Below are 15,565 nucleotides of genomic sequence, written 5' to 3'. Positions count from 1 at the left end.
GCAGCTAGTGGGTTCTACACACAGGTGAGTGTGGAATACATCACGTTTTCTGTTTGAATATTTTGCCTTGTGTCTTTGCCTTTATGCTGAATGCATGTAGGTCCTTCTAGTAGCATGGTCACTTGCTAAATTTAGTATGCTGCTTCTAGTTGTTGCTTATGTTCTATGCTTCAGAACAGATAAGCTCCCACAGTGCACGGATCAGTTGCTTAATGCATAAGGATGAGGAAAGCAGGGGAGAAATCCATCTAAAAATGATAAAAACCTATCCTTTTCGGTATATGCAACCATTCCTGTTAAAAGCCAAACAATTATCCTTTGGCAGCATTTTACGCTTTCAATGGAAGCACTTTGCTATGGAAGTGGCACAGTGTTCCTAATGAGATAAGGCTTCTAATGTTTTCTTTTTTTTCTTTTTTTTTTTTGTTTTAATTCTGTGAACTGGATCTTGTATATCAAGTTTATATTTAGAACAAGGGGCCAGATGCATCCTGTAGGGGTCCAATCTGGCACCGGAGATTGGTGGCACAGTACTGGGTTGTCCTGCCCATCTCCTCTGCACTGTTTCCCTCTGCTGTGGAACCTGCTGGTCCATTGTACCTACACTTACACTCTCTACAGAGGGAGTGGAGATTAGTGGCAAGGGTAAGTGTAGGCAGCTGGGTGTTTTGGGGCGGGGGAGCGGAGAGGGAGAGATTTGTGGTCTGCGGTGGAGGCTGGGTCACAAAGGGTGGTTTGCAGGGTCAAAAGGTTGCTGGGCCCTCCTTTAGAAAGATTAAATTAAGTGGCTAGCTTGGAGAATGACATAGGAGGAGTTATGATCAATTTGAAAAAGGCACTGACCTTAAGCTGCTTTTCATAATTCTAACTGTCGATATTTTAACATTTTTGTTACCTAGCTTACTGCTGTTTTAATAAAGCTAGTGATTTTGAAATTCCTAGCATTATTCCAGCACCTTTTTTTTTGAAAATGGGTTCAACAAGAATCAAATTACAGTTCTGTTGTAGAGTCCCACCTTAAATGAAACATCCTCTCTCCTATCAAAAATCACCATGTCTTGTGTAATACAGGCAGTCCACGTCTTAAGTCAGAACTTTGTAACTCGGAACTCTTATTCTCATAAGAAACAGTATTATAAAAGGGGGGATTGGTTCCTGAACCAAGGCCCGATACCCTATTTTCATTAAAAAGACCCCAGAATTTTGTACTCGATCAATTATAGATGAGTAATGTAGTTATATTAGTGTATTTATATTGTAAATAGCAATCATATTGATTTGGAAGGACTTCTTTGAGGTGACTTTGCTGGACTGAAAGGCTCTTGGTTGGACTTTTTGAAGGGTTCTTGGCTGGAGTCTTCCCAGTAGTCTTGGCTGCAGGTTTTTCTGGAGTCCTGTCTGCTTTCTTAAAGTGTCCAAGAAAGTTTGGACAGATGTTCTCCAGGGAGATGAGTGATGCATCGAACTTGTTTGCTGGCTTTGTGTCGTGTAGGATCAAGCGTTGCAAAGTTGAAACTGATGTCATAAAGTTGAAATGGGGTGTCAATTTATAAACATTGTAAGTGCAAAACATTGCAACTTAAAATATTGTAAGTTGACGACTGCCTGTATTAATATGGTGCTGATGAGAGCTCCTTTTGAATTGCTAATATTCAGTGAGCTTGAGTAAGTTTTTTAAACAAGGAAAGGTTACTTTCCGATCTAATCCAAGGTACCTAAAAAGTCACTTTCAGCTCAGTAAGCAAGCTTTGGTATCTAATCTGCCTCATACCAAGTTTTACATAAAATGCGTCCACTTTTGACTTAACTTGCTTCATCTGACATTTTAATTTCAGTTTGATCCCATCATATTGCTAGCTTTTCCCCTTTGCATCCATCACACTCTTTTTGCCCCCCCTCCACAAACTGGGTAAAGTCCAAGAGTAGTTTGATTCTTTTTTTTTTTTTTTTTGCGTGGAGGGTGTGGAGGACTGTCATTTTTGTGGAGGGTTATCTTTTTTTTACTTGACACAATCTAATGGCTTAAAGTCAACCAAACTGCTTTTCTTAGAATCAGCTGCAGTGGGTATTGCCAGAACTAAAAATATATATAAATGGTTGTCTGACTGAATTTTTTTCTTCTTTGGTTTAGTTAGCTTGCAGTTGGATCATGACACAGCTCAACACCCAAAATAGAGCAACTTTATTAGCTATATTAGGTCTGGTTATCTTCTAAAGCAGGGCAGCCTTAAGGTTTTTCCTGCACACGAATATGAAACAGCTTGAGTTTGGTTTCTGAAAAGAGGAGTCCTGTTTCAGCTGTTTTTAAGACATCTTTGAAATTCAGTGATTATGATAGGAGAAACTCTCCTGACCACTGATGTTGAGTCTTGGGATGTCATTTAATTGAATTGGCCAACTTCTCATAATCTAAGAATTTATAATTGAGGCTTAGCTGGTATTTTACTGGTGGCTTTACTGTTGTCCATGTTGGTCACATACTGTGGTACCATAGTCTGTTTGTCTTACTCTGTTTCACTGCTAATTTTTTTTGTTTTTAATTTGAAGACTTAGTCCATGGTACCTAAAAAGCAAAGACTAATGATACAAAAAGTGTGACTCCTGTATAGATGGTATCTTTAAAAGGGAGAGAGTGAGCACAGTCTATAATGCTGCATTTTGAAACGTGAAGTTTCCCTCCTAACCAGGCTTTTGAATTATCAGAGAGTGCCTCAAACTAGAACATTTCCACTTTTCTTTCGTTAATCCTGTAAGATTTTTTATACTCTAGTTGAGCAAAAATGGAAAATAATAATATATTCACATTTATAATAATATATTCACATTTTTGTAATGTCTCTGTAAATTTTAGTAAATAAGGGCACTTAGTGGTTCCCCTGGCATCTCATTCTGACCTTCCCAGTGGGCAAAGCTTTAAAGAGTACTCTGACATTGCTTCTGTTCATTTGGGGGAGGCAACTAAAGCTTTTTGGAAAAGTTTCTTCTGGGGACTGATTCTTTCAGCACCTCAATGCTTTTAATATTTTATATGCTGCTGTCATGTCTAGACAATTGATAGAGGCTTGTATCACCTCTCGGTCCCGGATAACTTCCTATAGAGTGACACCTGTACTTTTCTAGAGTCAAGTTAGTCCTCCTTGTAGGTGTCTATCAGACGGTCACATTTAAAAAAAATCAGGGGTATGTATTATTAGTAAAATAACTACAGGTCCCTCTTGTGCTTTCTATTTGCCTTTATCCAAGAACAATACCATCCTTTTATAAGTTTGCTATGATCTGTGACCCTTTGCCTTTCCAGGTGGAAACTATGCAGTGGTCAACATTATGGGTTTTGACAAATGTTACTTTTATAACGTTTTAACTGCTGTTTTAGCATAGCAAATAGCCTGTGGCCACTTAAAGTAACAGCATCTATGTCTCAGGAAGGTTTTTATGACAGACTTTAACATGTGAACAAGTATTCCTGTCCCTCAGTGCTCCTTCTTCCAAGAGAGATGGAGGGAGAGTAGCTAGCTCCCTGACAGACTGCCCAGCAGCCAGCTGGCGGGGAACCCTGTCGGGATTTGCTTGCAGGCAGCTCTGTCATCCTTGTTGATAGGCAGTAAGGGTGACAGGACTGCCTGCAAGCAGTAGTGGCAGGGGCTGATTAGGGGTCTTCCCCCACCCCCGATCAGCCCCTGTTCCTGTTGGAAGCTCACAGCTCACTCTTGTTACCCTTGCTGCCAGGTGACAAGAGTAAATGAACATACTTGGAAGCATTCATGGCAGCAGGGTCCGAATGCCAGCAGCTCATTAAAGCACTGAGAACTTTAAAGGGGCAGCACCCGGAGCCCTCTAAAGCTTGCAGGGAGCCAGGGATGAGGGGCCTTTCTGCAAATGGAGACATCAGGGGCTGATTGGGGGTGGGGATCTACCACCAATCAGCCCTTGCCACTCTAGGCTACTGTTATACAGCCCTGTCACTGTTGTCACAGGGCTGCAACAGTGGCAGGGGCTGCTCGGGCAGTGGAGACTGCCCAAATCACCCTTACCTATGTGGGTAACTTGGGAGCAGCCGTTTGCTTTTGCCAAACTTTATAGCACTAGAAAATGTGTCCAGACTCCAACCCAAGAACCAAGTGGAACAAGTTGTCTTTTTTTCCTGTTAAGCCAAGAAAGGAATAGTTTTTACCTGTCCAGCAATATGTTCAGTTTTTTTATCTTTCTTGGGTGATGTGGATTGTGACTTCAGGGATTAGGATCTTTTGCCCTGGAGAAAGGTTAGGCAGTGCATTGCCAGCTATTAAGGAGATACTGTTCCTGTAATTGACTGACTCTTAAACCTTGCTAAGATGCTGTGGCCTAAGTCAGGCATTTTATAAGCAGCTACTCAGACAAATTTAGGTCTTGGGTATGACTGTAAACTACGTCTGACTGGAGGCCTTGGTGGCAGTGTAGTGGGGCTATTCGTAATGGAAGACCATACCAATTACCTTCAGTGCAAGTTGACCCTTACTTACTTGTCTTCAATTGTCTGTCTGAGACGAAAGATAGTTTTTTTTCCTTTAAAAATAAAATCTGGGAAAGTGAGTGGGAGAACATTCCTTGTAGTTCTCCCCAATATTTAGTTACCAGGCTGTCTAGATATTTTCATTACTAGTAAAACAATGCTTCCCAGTTTGAGAGCTTCTGCCAAAACTGTATGGGCAACATTTTGAAAGCATTAACTTGGGTAAAGCTCAGTCTGTCCTTAAATTCACTTTTGTTGCATTTAACTGAGTAGCTGTTTCATTTTTCTTTGAGATGCTTGTGCCTTTGGAGCTTGATCCCTGCACCAGTTTTTGCTGGTCTGGCAACCAAGTCAAATGTTTAAGTTTTAGAACAAATAACTTCAATTTTCATGTCTCTTTCTGACCCTAATCTTCACAACTTAACTGAGGATCCTTCCAAACTGAAGTTAGGAAGTGCCTTCTCTTTTGTTGAGAGGGCAGATCTCTTCCTGGAAGAAGCTGAGTTCATTTCCCATTGTTGTCACACTCTAAAAACAGGAAGCTGTCTCATCTTGGCATAAGAAATGAAGTGAGTGTTTCTCCATTTAATTTCTGTTTAGTCACTTATAAAGGTGACCTGCATATTGGAAAACATAGTGCCTATTTTTTTGTCCTCTTGTGAAGACTTGAGACACGGAGAATATACACACTCATTCTATCATATAATGGGCACTTTCTTAACCTTTTTAACTGGAAAGATAAAAGATGTTTTAAAGGATATAGTTAATATTCATCTCTGTCCATCCAGTTGTATTAAAATTCCTTCCTTCTCTCCCCTCTCAATTGTCCAGTTCAACTGCCTGTGGCAGTAGAATATAAGGATGCTAAACTTTTGTCTAAGTCACATTCCATTCTTCCCCTGTTGAGCAAAATGCTCCCTGCCAGCCCAAAGTTTCACTTAGTGATCAAGGAATTTTTTTTCTCCATTAATTTCAATAATGGTACCTTTTTTTTTTTTTTTTAAGAGGCCAGTGAGCTACAGATCAAATTATGTGTATTTGTAGACTTTCTGTTGAAGGCAAAAAGTCAGTTTAAGGAACCTGTCTTTCAAGTCTATTTCTTGGTCTTTTTGGACCAGTCCAGAGGTGACTCACTATGATTGTAAACTGACAGGATAGAACACAATGTTTTAAGCCAGGAGTGTTAAACTCATCCAGTCCTGCAGGCCAAATGAGTGGAAAGGGCCAGTCTATGGGCTGGATTAAGCACATGGACTTCCTTCCGTTCCCTGTCCCCCAGCATATCGGATCTGGCAGCCTCTGTAGCCAGCATGGATCCCGGTGTGTCTAGAACAGGTGCTGCGTGTGGCGCAGTCTGACTGCGGGTGTGTAACACAGATCCCAGACTGGCTAGAGGGGGCGCTGTGCTACACCTCGTGTCCACCCCAGCTGGACAGCACTACCACCACACTGCAGACAGCATGTGTCCCAGACTGGCTGGAGCAGGCACCATGTGTGGCACAATCCCAGAGCTGCCAGGTCAGGTGCAGTGTGCAGCGTGCATCCTAGAGCAGGCACCATGTGTGGCATAGTCTAACTGGGGTGGGCACCACTTGTAGCATAGCACCCAGATCCTGTATGCTGGGGGAGAGAGAAGGGGGTCTGATCCAGCCTGTATACCTACCCCATGCTGTGCCCTGTGTGGGTCTGCTCTGACCCAGGGACAGTACTGGGTGCCAGATGATGGGGCTCCATAAGCTGTATGTTTGATGCCAGTGATAAGCTACTTAGACTTAACATGTTTTTTCTTACAGTCTGTAGTGGTGTTGTGTACTTCTGTAAGACTTCATTCTGTAACTTGAAAATTTTGTGGCTGCCTATTTTTATAGACTTGGTATTGTAATATAGAGTAACTCTGTGCTTCTTAGTTTCATAGTTGGTAGGGCCGGAAGGAACCTAAGCAGATCATCTAGTCTGACCCCCTGCCATGGGCAGGAAAGGATGCTGGGGTCAAATGACCCCAGCTAACTGGCTGTCTAGCCTCCTTTTGAAGACCCCCAGGGTAGGGGTGAGCACAACTTCCCTTGGAAGTTGGTTCCAGCTCCTAGCTGCCTTGACAGTGAAGTAGTGCCTCCTGATATCTAGCCTGAATCTACTTTCAGTTAACTTATGGCTGTTGTTCCTTGTTATCCCCGATAGTGCTCGGGGGAACAGGGACTCTCCCATTGTCTGCTGGTCTCCCTTGGCCAGTTTGTAGATGGCCACCAGGTCCCCTCTCAGCCTTCTCTTGTGGAGGCTGAACAGGTTCAGATCCCATAGCCTCTCCTTATAGGGCCTGCCCTGCTGCCCCCTGATCATGTGAGTGGCCCTCCTCTGGACCCTCTAGATGCTGTCCACATCCCTCCTGAAGTGCAGCGCCCGGAACTGGACACAGTACTCCAATTGCAGCCTGACCAATGTCACATAGAGGGGGAGGATCATGTCCTTGGACCTGCTCGTGATCTATCTATGGATGCATGACAAAGTACGGTTAGCCTTCCTGACCGCGTCTCCACATTGGCGGCCCATGTTCATCTTGGAATCAGTAGTTATTCCAAGATCCTTCTCTGCCTCTGTGTTGACGAGAAGGGAGTTCCCCAGTCTGTAGGTATGCTGCTGGTTCTTCCTCCCCAGGTGCAACACCTTGCACTTGTCCATATTGAAACCCATCCTATTCTCATCCGCCCACCTCTGTAACCTGTCGAGATCTAGTTGTAGCCTGTCCCTCTCTTGTAGCGTGCTCACTTCTCCCCACATCTTAGTATTATCTGTGAACTTAACAAGGTGCTTTTCACCCCCTTGTCCAAATCGCTGATGAAGATATTGAACAGTGTGGGCCCAAGCCCTGGGGAATCCCGCTACCCACATCTCTCCTAGTCGAAAATGACCCGTCCACCACCACTCTCTGGGTGCAGCCCTCCAGCCAATTTATGACCTATCTGACTGTGTAGGTGTCGTCACCACAGACGCCTAATTTTTTAAATGAGGATGGGGTGAGAAATGGTGTCCAAGGCCTTCCTAAAGTTCAGGAAGACTACGTCCACTGTGACATCTGCATCCAAGGCTTTTGTGACCTGGTCATAGAAGGCCACAAGGTTGGTCTGACAGGACCTGCCTCCAATGAACCCATGTTGATTGCCCCTAAGCATAAGCTCCCCTACTGGTCCCTTGCAGATGTGCTCCTGGATAACTTTCTCAAAGAGCTTCCCCAGGACCAAGGTAAGACTAATGGGCCTATAGTTTCCTGGGTCCTTTTTCCTCCCCTCTTTTGAAAATGGGGACCACATTGTCCCTTTTTCAGTCGTCGGGCACCTCACCAGAGCACCACGAGTGCTCATCAAGCTGTGGCAGGGGTCCTGCAATGACCTTTGCAAATTCCGTAAGCACTCTGGGGTGGAGATCATTAGGACCTGCTGATCTGAACACATTTAGTCCCTCCAGAAGTTCCCTGACTAGGTCCTCACTGACCCTGGGCCTGGCTGTGCCTCCCCTGGATCTGTCTTTAATCCCAGTGGGGAGGATGTCCCTGTCCCTGCTCAGAAAAATGGAAGCAAAGAATCTGTTAAACAGATTACCTTTGTCATCTGGTACTACCACCAGATTACCAAGCATGTCCTGCAGAGGTCCCACATAATTTAGCACCTTCTTTTTACCCCCTATGTATTTAAAAAAGGACTTGTTATCTTTGATCTGGGTCGCTAGTCCCAGTTCCATCTCTGCCTTAGCCTTCCTAATAGCCCCCCTACCATCTTGAGCCAAGCAGGTATAATCCTCCTTGGTGATGGGCCCCTCCCTTCCATTGGGTGTATGCCTTCTTTTTGGTTTTGAGGCATTCGTGGATGCTTTTGGTGAGCCATGGGGGCTTTTGAGCACTCTTGCCCCTTTGATCCGCGTGGGGATTGTCATGCTTTGGGCTTGGGCTTGGAAGATTCTGTGAATCTTTTATATAACTTCCCTCTGGAATTACAGATTTGAGCAGGAAACTAAGCCAGCAACCAGAGTTCTCAGAATAATAAAAATTATCATCTCAGATAGGCATGTGTCCTCTATCTCTAATTTATCATAGCTGACTGGTGGAGGGTATAGTGCTGACTATGCTGCTTTTATTGAGGTATCCATTATGTTGGGGTTCAGAGTTGCAAAGCAGGTGTGCAACTGGATTTTTTTTGTGGAGGTGATGCACTCAAACTCAAAGGCACATGTTAGTAACCACACCCTTCACAATAGTATTTGTGTACTGTTACCCTGAGGCTTTGATGACTATCTCTGACTTTTCTATTAAAATAGGCCTTTTCTTCTAGTTATTACAGGAGCTGTGCACAGTATTTAATGTAGACTTACCCTGTCGTGTGAAGTCCTCCCAGCTTGGAATTATCAGCAATAAACAGATGCACACTAGTGCCATTGTGAAGCCACAGTCTAGCTCCTGCTCTTACATCTGCCAGCACTGCCTTGTCCACCTTGGAGACATTGGTGAGTTTTTGAAGCAATGGGAGTTTCCATCCTGCCTTGTTATGCCGTAATTACAGAAAAGAATCAGAGTCCAATCCATACAGCTGCTAAACCTGCTATTCTGCTCCTAGTCATAGACTGGTGGTTTGTACAGGTAAGAAGGTTTGAAGTTTATGATGCTGGGAGTGATGCTTTGAATTCATTGTATTTGCACTAAATACATGTGATGCAATAAAACAACTTTCTAAATTTGCTTAGACTTGTATTTGCATTGGGAAGAGCCTTTTTTATTGTGGAAATTCAGAGAAAAGGGGAAACTTATTTAAACTGTAAGAGCTATTACAAGAATGTATTGCAGGAAGATGGCACACTTAGCAGGCATTCATATCAGAGGATGACTCTGTAAAACCCTTCCTTTCAAGAACACAGCCAAAAATACAATTCTTTGTAACCCAGGCTTTTATTTTGCATTCAAGAGTTAAGTTCATCAAGTCTATTTCTTCTGCTTACTGACTTAAATAATCCACACTAAATGAATTTTATGCTTCGGGGCAACCAGTACGGGCCTTCTATGACCAGGTCACCAAATCTTTAGATGCAGGGGTAGCAGTGGACGTAGTCTTTCTGGACTTTAGAAGGCCTTTGACATTGTCTCGCCCCATTCTCATTAAAAAACTGGGGGACTGTGGTGTCGACACCTACATAGTCAAATGGGTCGCTAACTGGCTGGAGAGCCACACCCAGAGAGTGGTGGTGGACAGGTCATTTTTGACCTGGAGGGATGTGGGCAGTGGGGCTCCGCATGGCTTGGTCCTCGTGCCCACACTGTTCAAGATCTTCATCAGTGACTTGGACGAGGGGGTAAAAAACACTCTGTTCAAATTTGCTGGTAACGCTAAGATGTGGGGGGATGTGGGCATGCTAGAAGGGAGGAATAGGCTGCAAAATCAGACCTAGACAGGTTTCAGGGGTGGGCGGATGAGAATAGGATGGGATTCAACACTGACAAGTGCAAGGTGATGCACCTGGGGAGGAAGAACCAGCAGCATACCTACAGGCTGGGGAGCTCCCTTCTTGTCAGTGCAGAGGCAGAAAAGGATCTTGGAATCATCATTGATGCCAAGATGAACGTGGGCCAGCAGTGTTGGAATGCAGTCAGGAAGGCCAACCGTACCTTGCTATGCATCCACAGATGCATCTCACGCAGGTCCAAGGAGGTGATCCTCCCCCTCTGTGCGACACTGGTTAGGCTGCAGCCAGAGTACTGCGTCCAGTTCTGGGCGCCACACTTTAGGAGGGATGTGGACAACTTGGAGACGGTCCAGAGGAGGGCCACTCGCATGATCAGGGGGCAGCAGGGCAGGCCTTATGAGGAGAGGCTAAAGGACCTGAACCTGTTCAGCCTCCAGAAGAGAAGGCTGAGGAGGGATCTAGTGGCCTGTTACAAACTAGTCAGAGGGGACGAGCAGGCACTGGGGGAGTCCCTGTTCTCCCGAGCACTACCAGGAGTGACTAGAAATAACAGTCACAAGCTGGCAGAGGGTAGACTCAGATTAGACATCAGGAGGCGCTACTTCACTGTCAGAGCGGCTAGGATCTGGAACCTACTTCCAAGCGAAGTGGTGCTGGCTCCTACCTTGGGGGTCTTTAAGACAAGGCTAGACAAACACCTTGCTGGGTGCAGTTGCTATGAAACTGTGAATTTTTGTAGGTGACATTTATTTCAAAGGCACCTTGCTTTAAAACAAACTGGAGTTAGTTTCAAGCACTGTGGGTATTGTAAATAGCAAGATGTGAAACATTTCAGTGAGAGCTAGTGAACCCTGAAATTGGGACGTGACAGGAGGAGGAAAGGCAAACTTAAAATCAATCTATGCATTCAATATTACTTTACTTTATTTGGGGGACATCTTATAACTCAATTGTTTATTTCTAAAGTAATTACAGGATATTTATTTTTCAAACAAGCTGTTTTTGCAATCGTTGGAATTTTAATACACTGAAATATTGCTGTCTAAGCATGCTTACTCTTGTGTTTTTAGCTCGCTACAGAAATCAAACCAGCCAGGCAGAATCCTACTATAGGCATGCAGCTCAGCTTGTCCCCTCCAATGGTGAGTAGGTGTAATACCTGTGGGTTGACCATCCCAAACTGGAATTTTGTTTGTTTGCTTTATTCCCTGTAGAAGCTAGAGAAAAATCCATGATCTTGACTACAACAAATAAAATCCCAACTAACTTTGAGATCACAGTATTTCAGTAAAACATTTGATAATTCATGGTTTGTTTATCTGTGTGCTTTATAGTTCTCTCTCACATTTTTGTAAAGATTTAGTTGAAATGAAGGTATTGCATTAAAGTTTTATAGTACCAAGACTTCATTACAGCTGTAGTATACCATGCTCATCTATGCTTTTTCTATGAATCATCATAAATAGTGATAGCTTATTTTTACTTTGTTTAACAGTCTGTTCATTTACTAGTGTACAAAACTCAGTCATTTTTAGTGGGTTTCCAAGTTGCCACCTACAAGCTTGATTTTAATTCTTTAGATCAGGCATCTGAATTTTTTTCCCTTTTAAACTCTTTTATATCAGTATTATGGTCCCAGTTCTAGGTATAGCAAATAGGATAACCATTTCCATTGCTGCAGGTTGCTCTATAATGAAAATGCAAATTACTTTCATGAGCCGCATATGTCAGGACTTGGCCACTGTAGTAACTTTCTGAAGCTGACTTGTGAAATCTTAAGCCAAAAAAGACAGCTGTATTTTTAATATATTTTTCACCTTTGTGGTGATAAGCATGTATAAATAATTTTGATTTCCCTATGATACTATATTAAGTAGTCGCTGCCAGAAAGACTGGTTGAATTCTGTCTAAAAACTCTAATATAATCCATTTTACATTATAAGCTATAATGCATTTTAACTTCTAGCAGTTACTGACAGTTATGGTAGAGGTAAAAGCCTTGCTTTTCTTTAAGAGTACCTACCTACTTAGGCAAAATTCTATTAAGTATTTTGCATCTGTTTCCTATCTAATTTATTAATAACATGTATATACTATACATTCTGCAGCTTATGAACAGTCATATTGAACAGGAGCTAAGTGACTAGTTTGGCTTATAAATCTAAATCTCTTCTGTTGAAAGGTTTATAGGATTTTAATGAAAGAGTACTCCCTCTGAAACGTACTGGATTTAGTCTGAAATGCAAAGTCTCTTGCCTAGACCAGAAAGAGAAACTTGAGTTTGATGAAATGAGCTCTTCACTCCATGAGACTTTCATCCTCTTCTCCCCTAGGTCAGCCTTACAATCAGTTGGCTATTTTAGCTTCCTCCAAAGGAGACCACTTGACCACAATTTTCTACTACTGCAGAAGCATTGCTGTGAAGTTCCCTTTTCCAGCTGCCTCCACTAATCTACAGAAAGCACTTTCTAAAGCACTGGAAAGGTGAGACTGATCTCTTCTAGTAAGTTGCTAGCTAATCGTGACTAAAACTGACTTCGCCTCTGTACAGGCAAGCACATTTCCTCTTTTGGTGTCTGATATTTGCCAGAGAATATCCATAGTACGTGAGGGTGGAAGCAGAGTAGGAAATCCTTGACCATAGCTTAGCCACATCCTTCTTAGGTATCCACTGAACAGAGGAGGATCTGTATTTAAGATACTATTGTGTGGGAGCAGTATTTGGAGCATGCACACTGAATTACATACCCTTACATTAGTGTGGGAGGGGCACTTGGTTCTTCTTAGGCCTGTCCTTTCTCAGAGTCAAGGATGTAGCTTTTAGCATTTGTTCTGCAGGGAAGGTCCTTAGTCTGTGCATCTGTGTCTAGTTGCAAAGATTGAAGCCAGCTATTTCTCCTCAAACTGTAGTCGTGATGAGGTGAAGACTCGATGGAGTGTGTCTGACTTCATCAAGGCATTTATTAAGTTCCATGGCCATGTATACCTGAGTAAAAGCTTGGAGAAGCTGAGCCCTCTTCGAGAAAAGCTGGAGGAACAATTCAAGGTTAGTATACAAAAAAGGTATTTTTCTAAGTTAATACAGTAGAAAAATGTATTTAAATATGAGTTTTCTTAAACTATAGGTCAAGGGATGAGTGCAACTTACCAGAATAGAGCAAATTAGCATAACATGACAACAGCAAGCAGGCTGCAGAACTTTTGATGTGGAGGTTAATGGTCTACTGTCCATCTGCACAGATGAGTTGCCCTTCCCTCTTCCCCAATTTGATTTACATAACCATAGTGTGGTGTAGGGTTAGACAAGGAGATCAAGGAGGAAAAGTTACATTCACTTGCTGGTTAAAATAGAGACTGTACTCTGAGTATGGAGTGCCATATTAAATTGTACTTTTACCTGGATCACCCGAGAAGGTTTGCATTTACCATATTTCACAGTGTATATGTTGACATAGTGTATAACTTGACCCCAAGTTTATTTTTTTTATCAAAGAAGTTAGGTTTTTTTATATATCCAGCGTATAAGTCCATCTTTACTTTGATCTTCATCACAAAAAAAAAAAAGGATCAGGCCCTCGCATGCTGGGGGGCTCTAGAGAAGCTGGATCAGGCCCCTAAGAGCTTGGGCAGCACCCGGCCCACTGGCAGCCCCTCTGGCCAGGCCTCCCTGCAGTTCAGGGGCTCAGCTCAACCCCTAATTGTGTGTGGGTGGAGGGGAGGGGAAGGGGCAGGCAGACTCTGCTGGAAGCAGAATTGGGCCCCTCGCCACTTCTACCTTCAGGAGCCTCCTGCAGCTGACAGGCATGCCTGGCGTCACCTGGGAAGGAGCTGCCTTGCTCTCTGGGGGAGCGGAGAGGCTAGGGTTGTCAGTCAGGGCTGGCCTTCCCCACCCACCTCCCTCACCTGCTTGACATCCTGCACTGCCCATGGGACAAGGCAGCCCCTTCCCAGACCACAGAAGCTTGCTGAAGGCGGAAGTGTCTAGGAGCCCATTCCTTAATTTGATGGAGCCTGCCTTCCCCTCCCCCCCGCACGACTGAGTCAAGCTGCTGGCAGGCTAGGCAGTCTTTAAGCTGTGGTGTGGGGGGGTCCTTCTCTCCATGGTGGTGGCATCCCCCAGGGCTGCATGCTGCCTGAGCTCCCAGGGGCCAGATCCAACTTCCCCAGAGCCTGGATACAGTGTTGTATAAGTTGAGGTGGAAAATTAAGGGAAAATATTTTGGGCTCAAACCTTGACTTGTACACCATGAAAGACCGTTAAAAAAAAAAAAAAAAGACAACTTCTTCCAAATACTGCTTCTTTATGTGAGCGAGAAATCTGTTCTGAAAGGCTTCAGAACAGAACTTCCTCTTTTGGATGATCAGCATTTTCTCTTAATTGAAGCTGCCTTTAACCCATCCTAAAACTGCCTTCTTCTCTTGGTAGCAAAATTTATACTTGGATGCAGCGTCCTGTTACTGACTTCAGTTTGTGCATGGAGTAGAACCATTCGAAACTGAGGTCTCCTCTGCAAAATCTGTGTAGAGCAGGGTTGTTTAACCCCCAGCCCATGAGCCAGATCTGGACCCCAGCACCTTGTCATCCAGTTCTTGGGGCTTCCCATGGGCTGTGGCCCTGCAAACTAGGTTGGGTGCTCAGGGTCCATTTGCAGCATGCAGGAGCGGCACAGAGCCCCTGGAGCCTGATCCCAGCACATGGGACTCTGGGTGGAGGCAGCTTGGGACCCTGGGAGCCTGATTGTGGTGTGTGGGACAAGGCAGAGGTGGCACAAGGCCCCTGGAGACTGACCTCCATGCACAGGGCCAGGCAGGGGCAGTGTGGGGAGCCCAATCCCAGCACATGGGACAAAGCAGAGATGGTGCAGAGCCCTAGAGCCAGATCCTGCATGCAGGACTGGGAGGAAGTAGTGCCAGGTCTCAGAGCCTGCATATGGGACCTGCACAGGAGACCAGGCAGGGGTAGTGCAGGATCCCAGAGCCCTATCCAGCTATTGGACTGGCCCCAAGCTCTTCATTTGGCCTTCAGGGTCAAAAGGTTGAGCACCACTAGTTTAGAGTGATCATTTAATTAAGCTCATTAGCTTAAATCTGTACTACATTCTCTCTCAAACAGATGACATGTTTAATATTTACTTCAGATAGTGCAAGCTAGCAAAGAAAAAATACTGTTCATCTCTCACATAACTGCATTAACTCTACCAGCTGCATTATTTGAAGAGGATGGGCGGGTAACTAGGCTGGGCTTAAGGTTCCCTCAAACTATGACAGCAGGGTTTTTTCAAAATGGGAGAGAAGCATGCTAAAAAAGTAGGTTTTTGTTTTTTTGTTTTTGGTTTTTTTGTGCTACTTGTAGAAAGTGTGGATCAGAATTCGGTATAAGCAGCTTCTGAAATACTTGAGATCTGGAAGTGACGGAACTTGATGTTTAATGAGCTCCAGTGTTTTAAGTGCAATTCTCAATTTGCAATCGGCTCTAAAAGTATTTCTGTTTGGAGAATTGTGTTTTAATTGTTTTTTCTAATAGTATTTTGTTTTGCATCTCTGGTTCTTTTTCCTAATGTTAACCTCTCTGTGAGTGTTAATTTCCAAAATGCTTATTAGTAATCATGTACAGTCATAAGCAGATCTAGTATT

The 15,565-nt window shown here is 43.8% G+C and overlaps 1 protein-coding gene across 3 annotated transcripts in view; it reads left to right on the top strand.

Annotated features, from left to right (window-relative positions):
* The window catches only part of SMG7 (SMG7, nonsense mediated mRNA decay factor), a 118,964-nt gene that overhangs the window by 43,385 nt on the left and 60,014 nt on the right, over positions 1-15,565 (top strand). For 2 of the 3 annotated variants that reach the window (XM_019501747.1, XM_019501746.1), the window contains exons 5-8: positions 8,809-8,980; positions 11,002-11,073; positions 12,265-12,415; positions 12,842-12,977. In XM_019501747.1, coding sequence (XP_019357292.1) covers positions 8,809-8,980; positions 11,002-11,073; positions 12,265-12,415; positions 12,842-12,977 — 531 coding nt within the window. Of the gene's footprint in view, positions 1-8,794; positions 8,981-11,001; positions 11,074-12,264; positions 12,416-12,841; positions 12,978-15,565 lie in introns of all 3 variants that reach the window. The other variant, XM_019501748.1, reaches the window with a different exon arrangement.

Source organism: Gavialis gangeticus, unplaced genomic scaffold, assembly GCF_001723915.1.
Source record: "Gavialis gangeticus isolate Ggan-Ray unplaced genomic scaffold, GavGan_comp1, whole genome shotgun sequence".
Classification (NCBI taxonomy): domain Eukaryota; kingdom Metazoa; phylum Chordata; order Crocodylia; family Gavialidae; genus Gavialis; species Gavialis gangeticus.
Note: the sequence above shows the minus strand (reverse complement) of the source record. Positions and strands in the feature narration are given on the sequence as shown.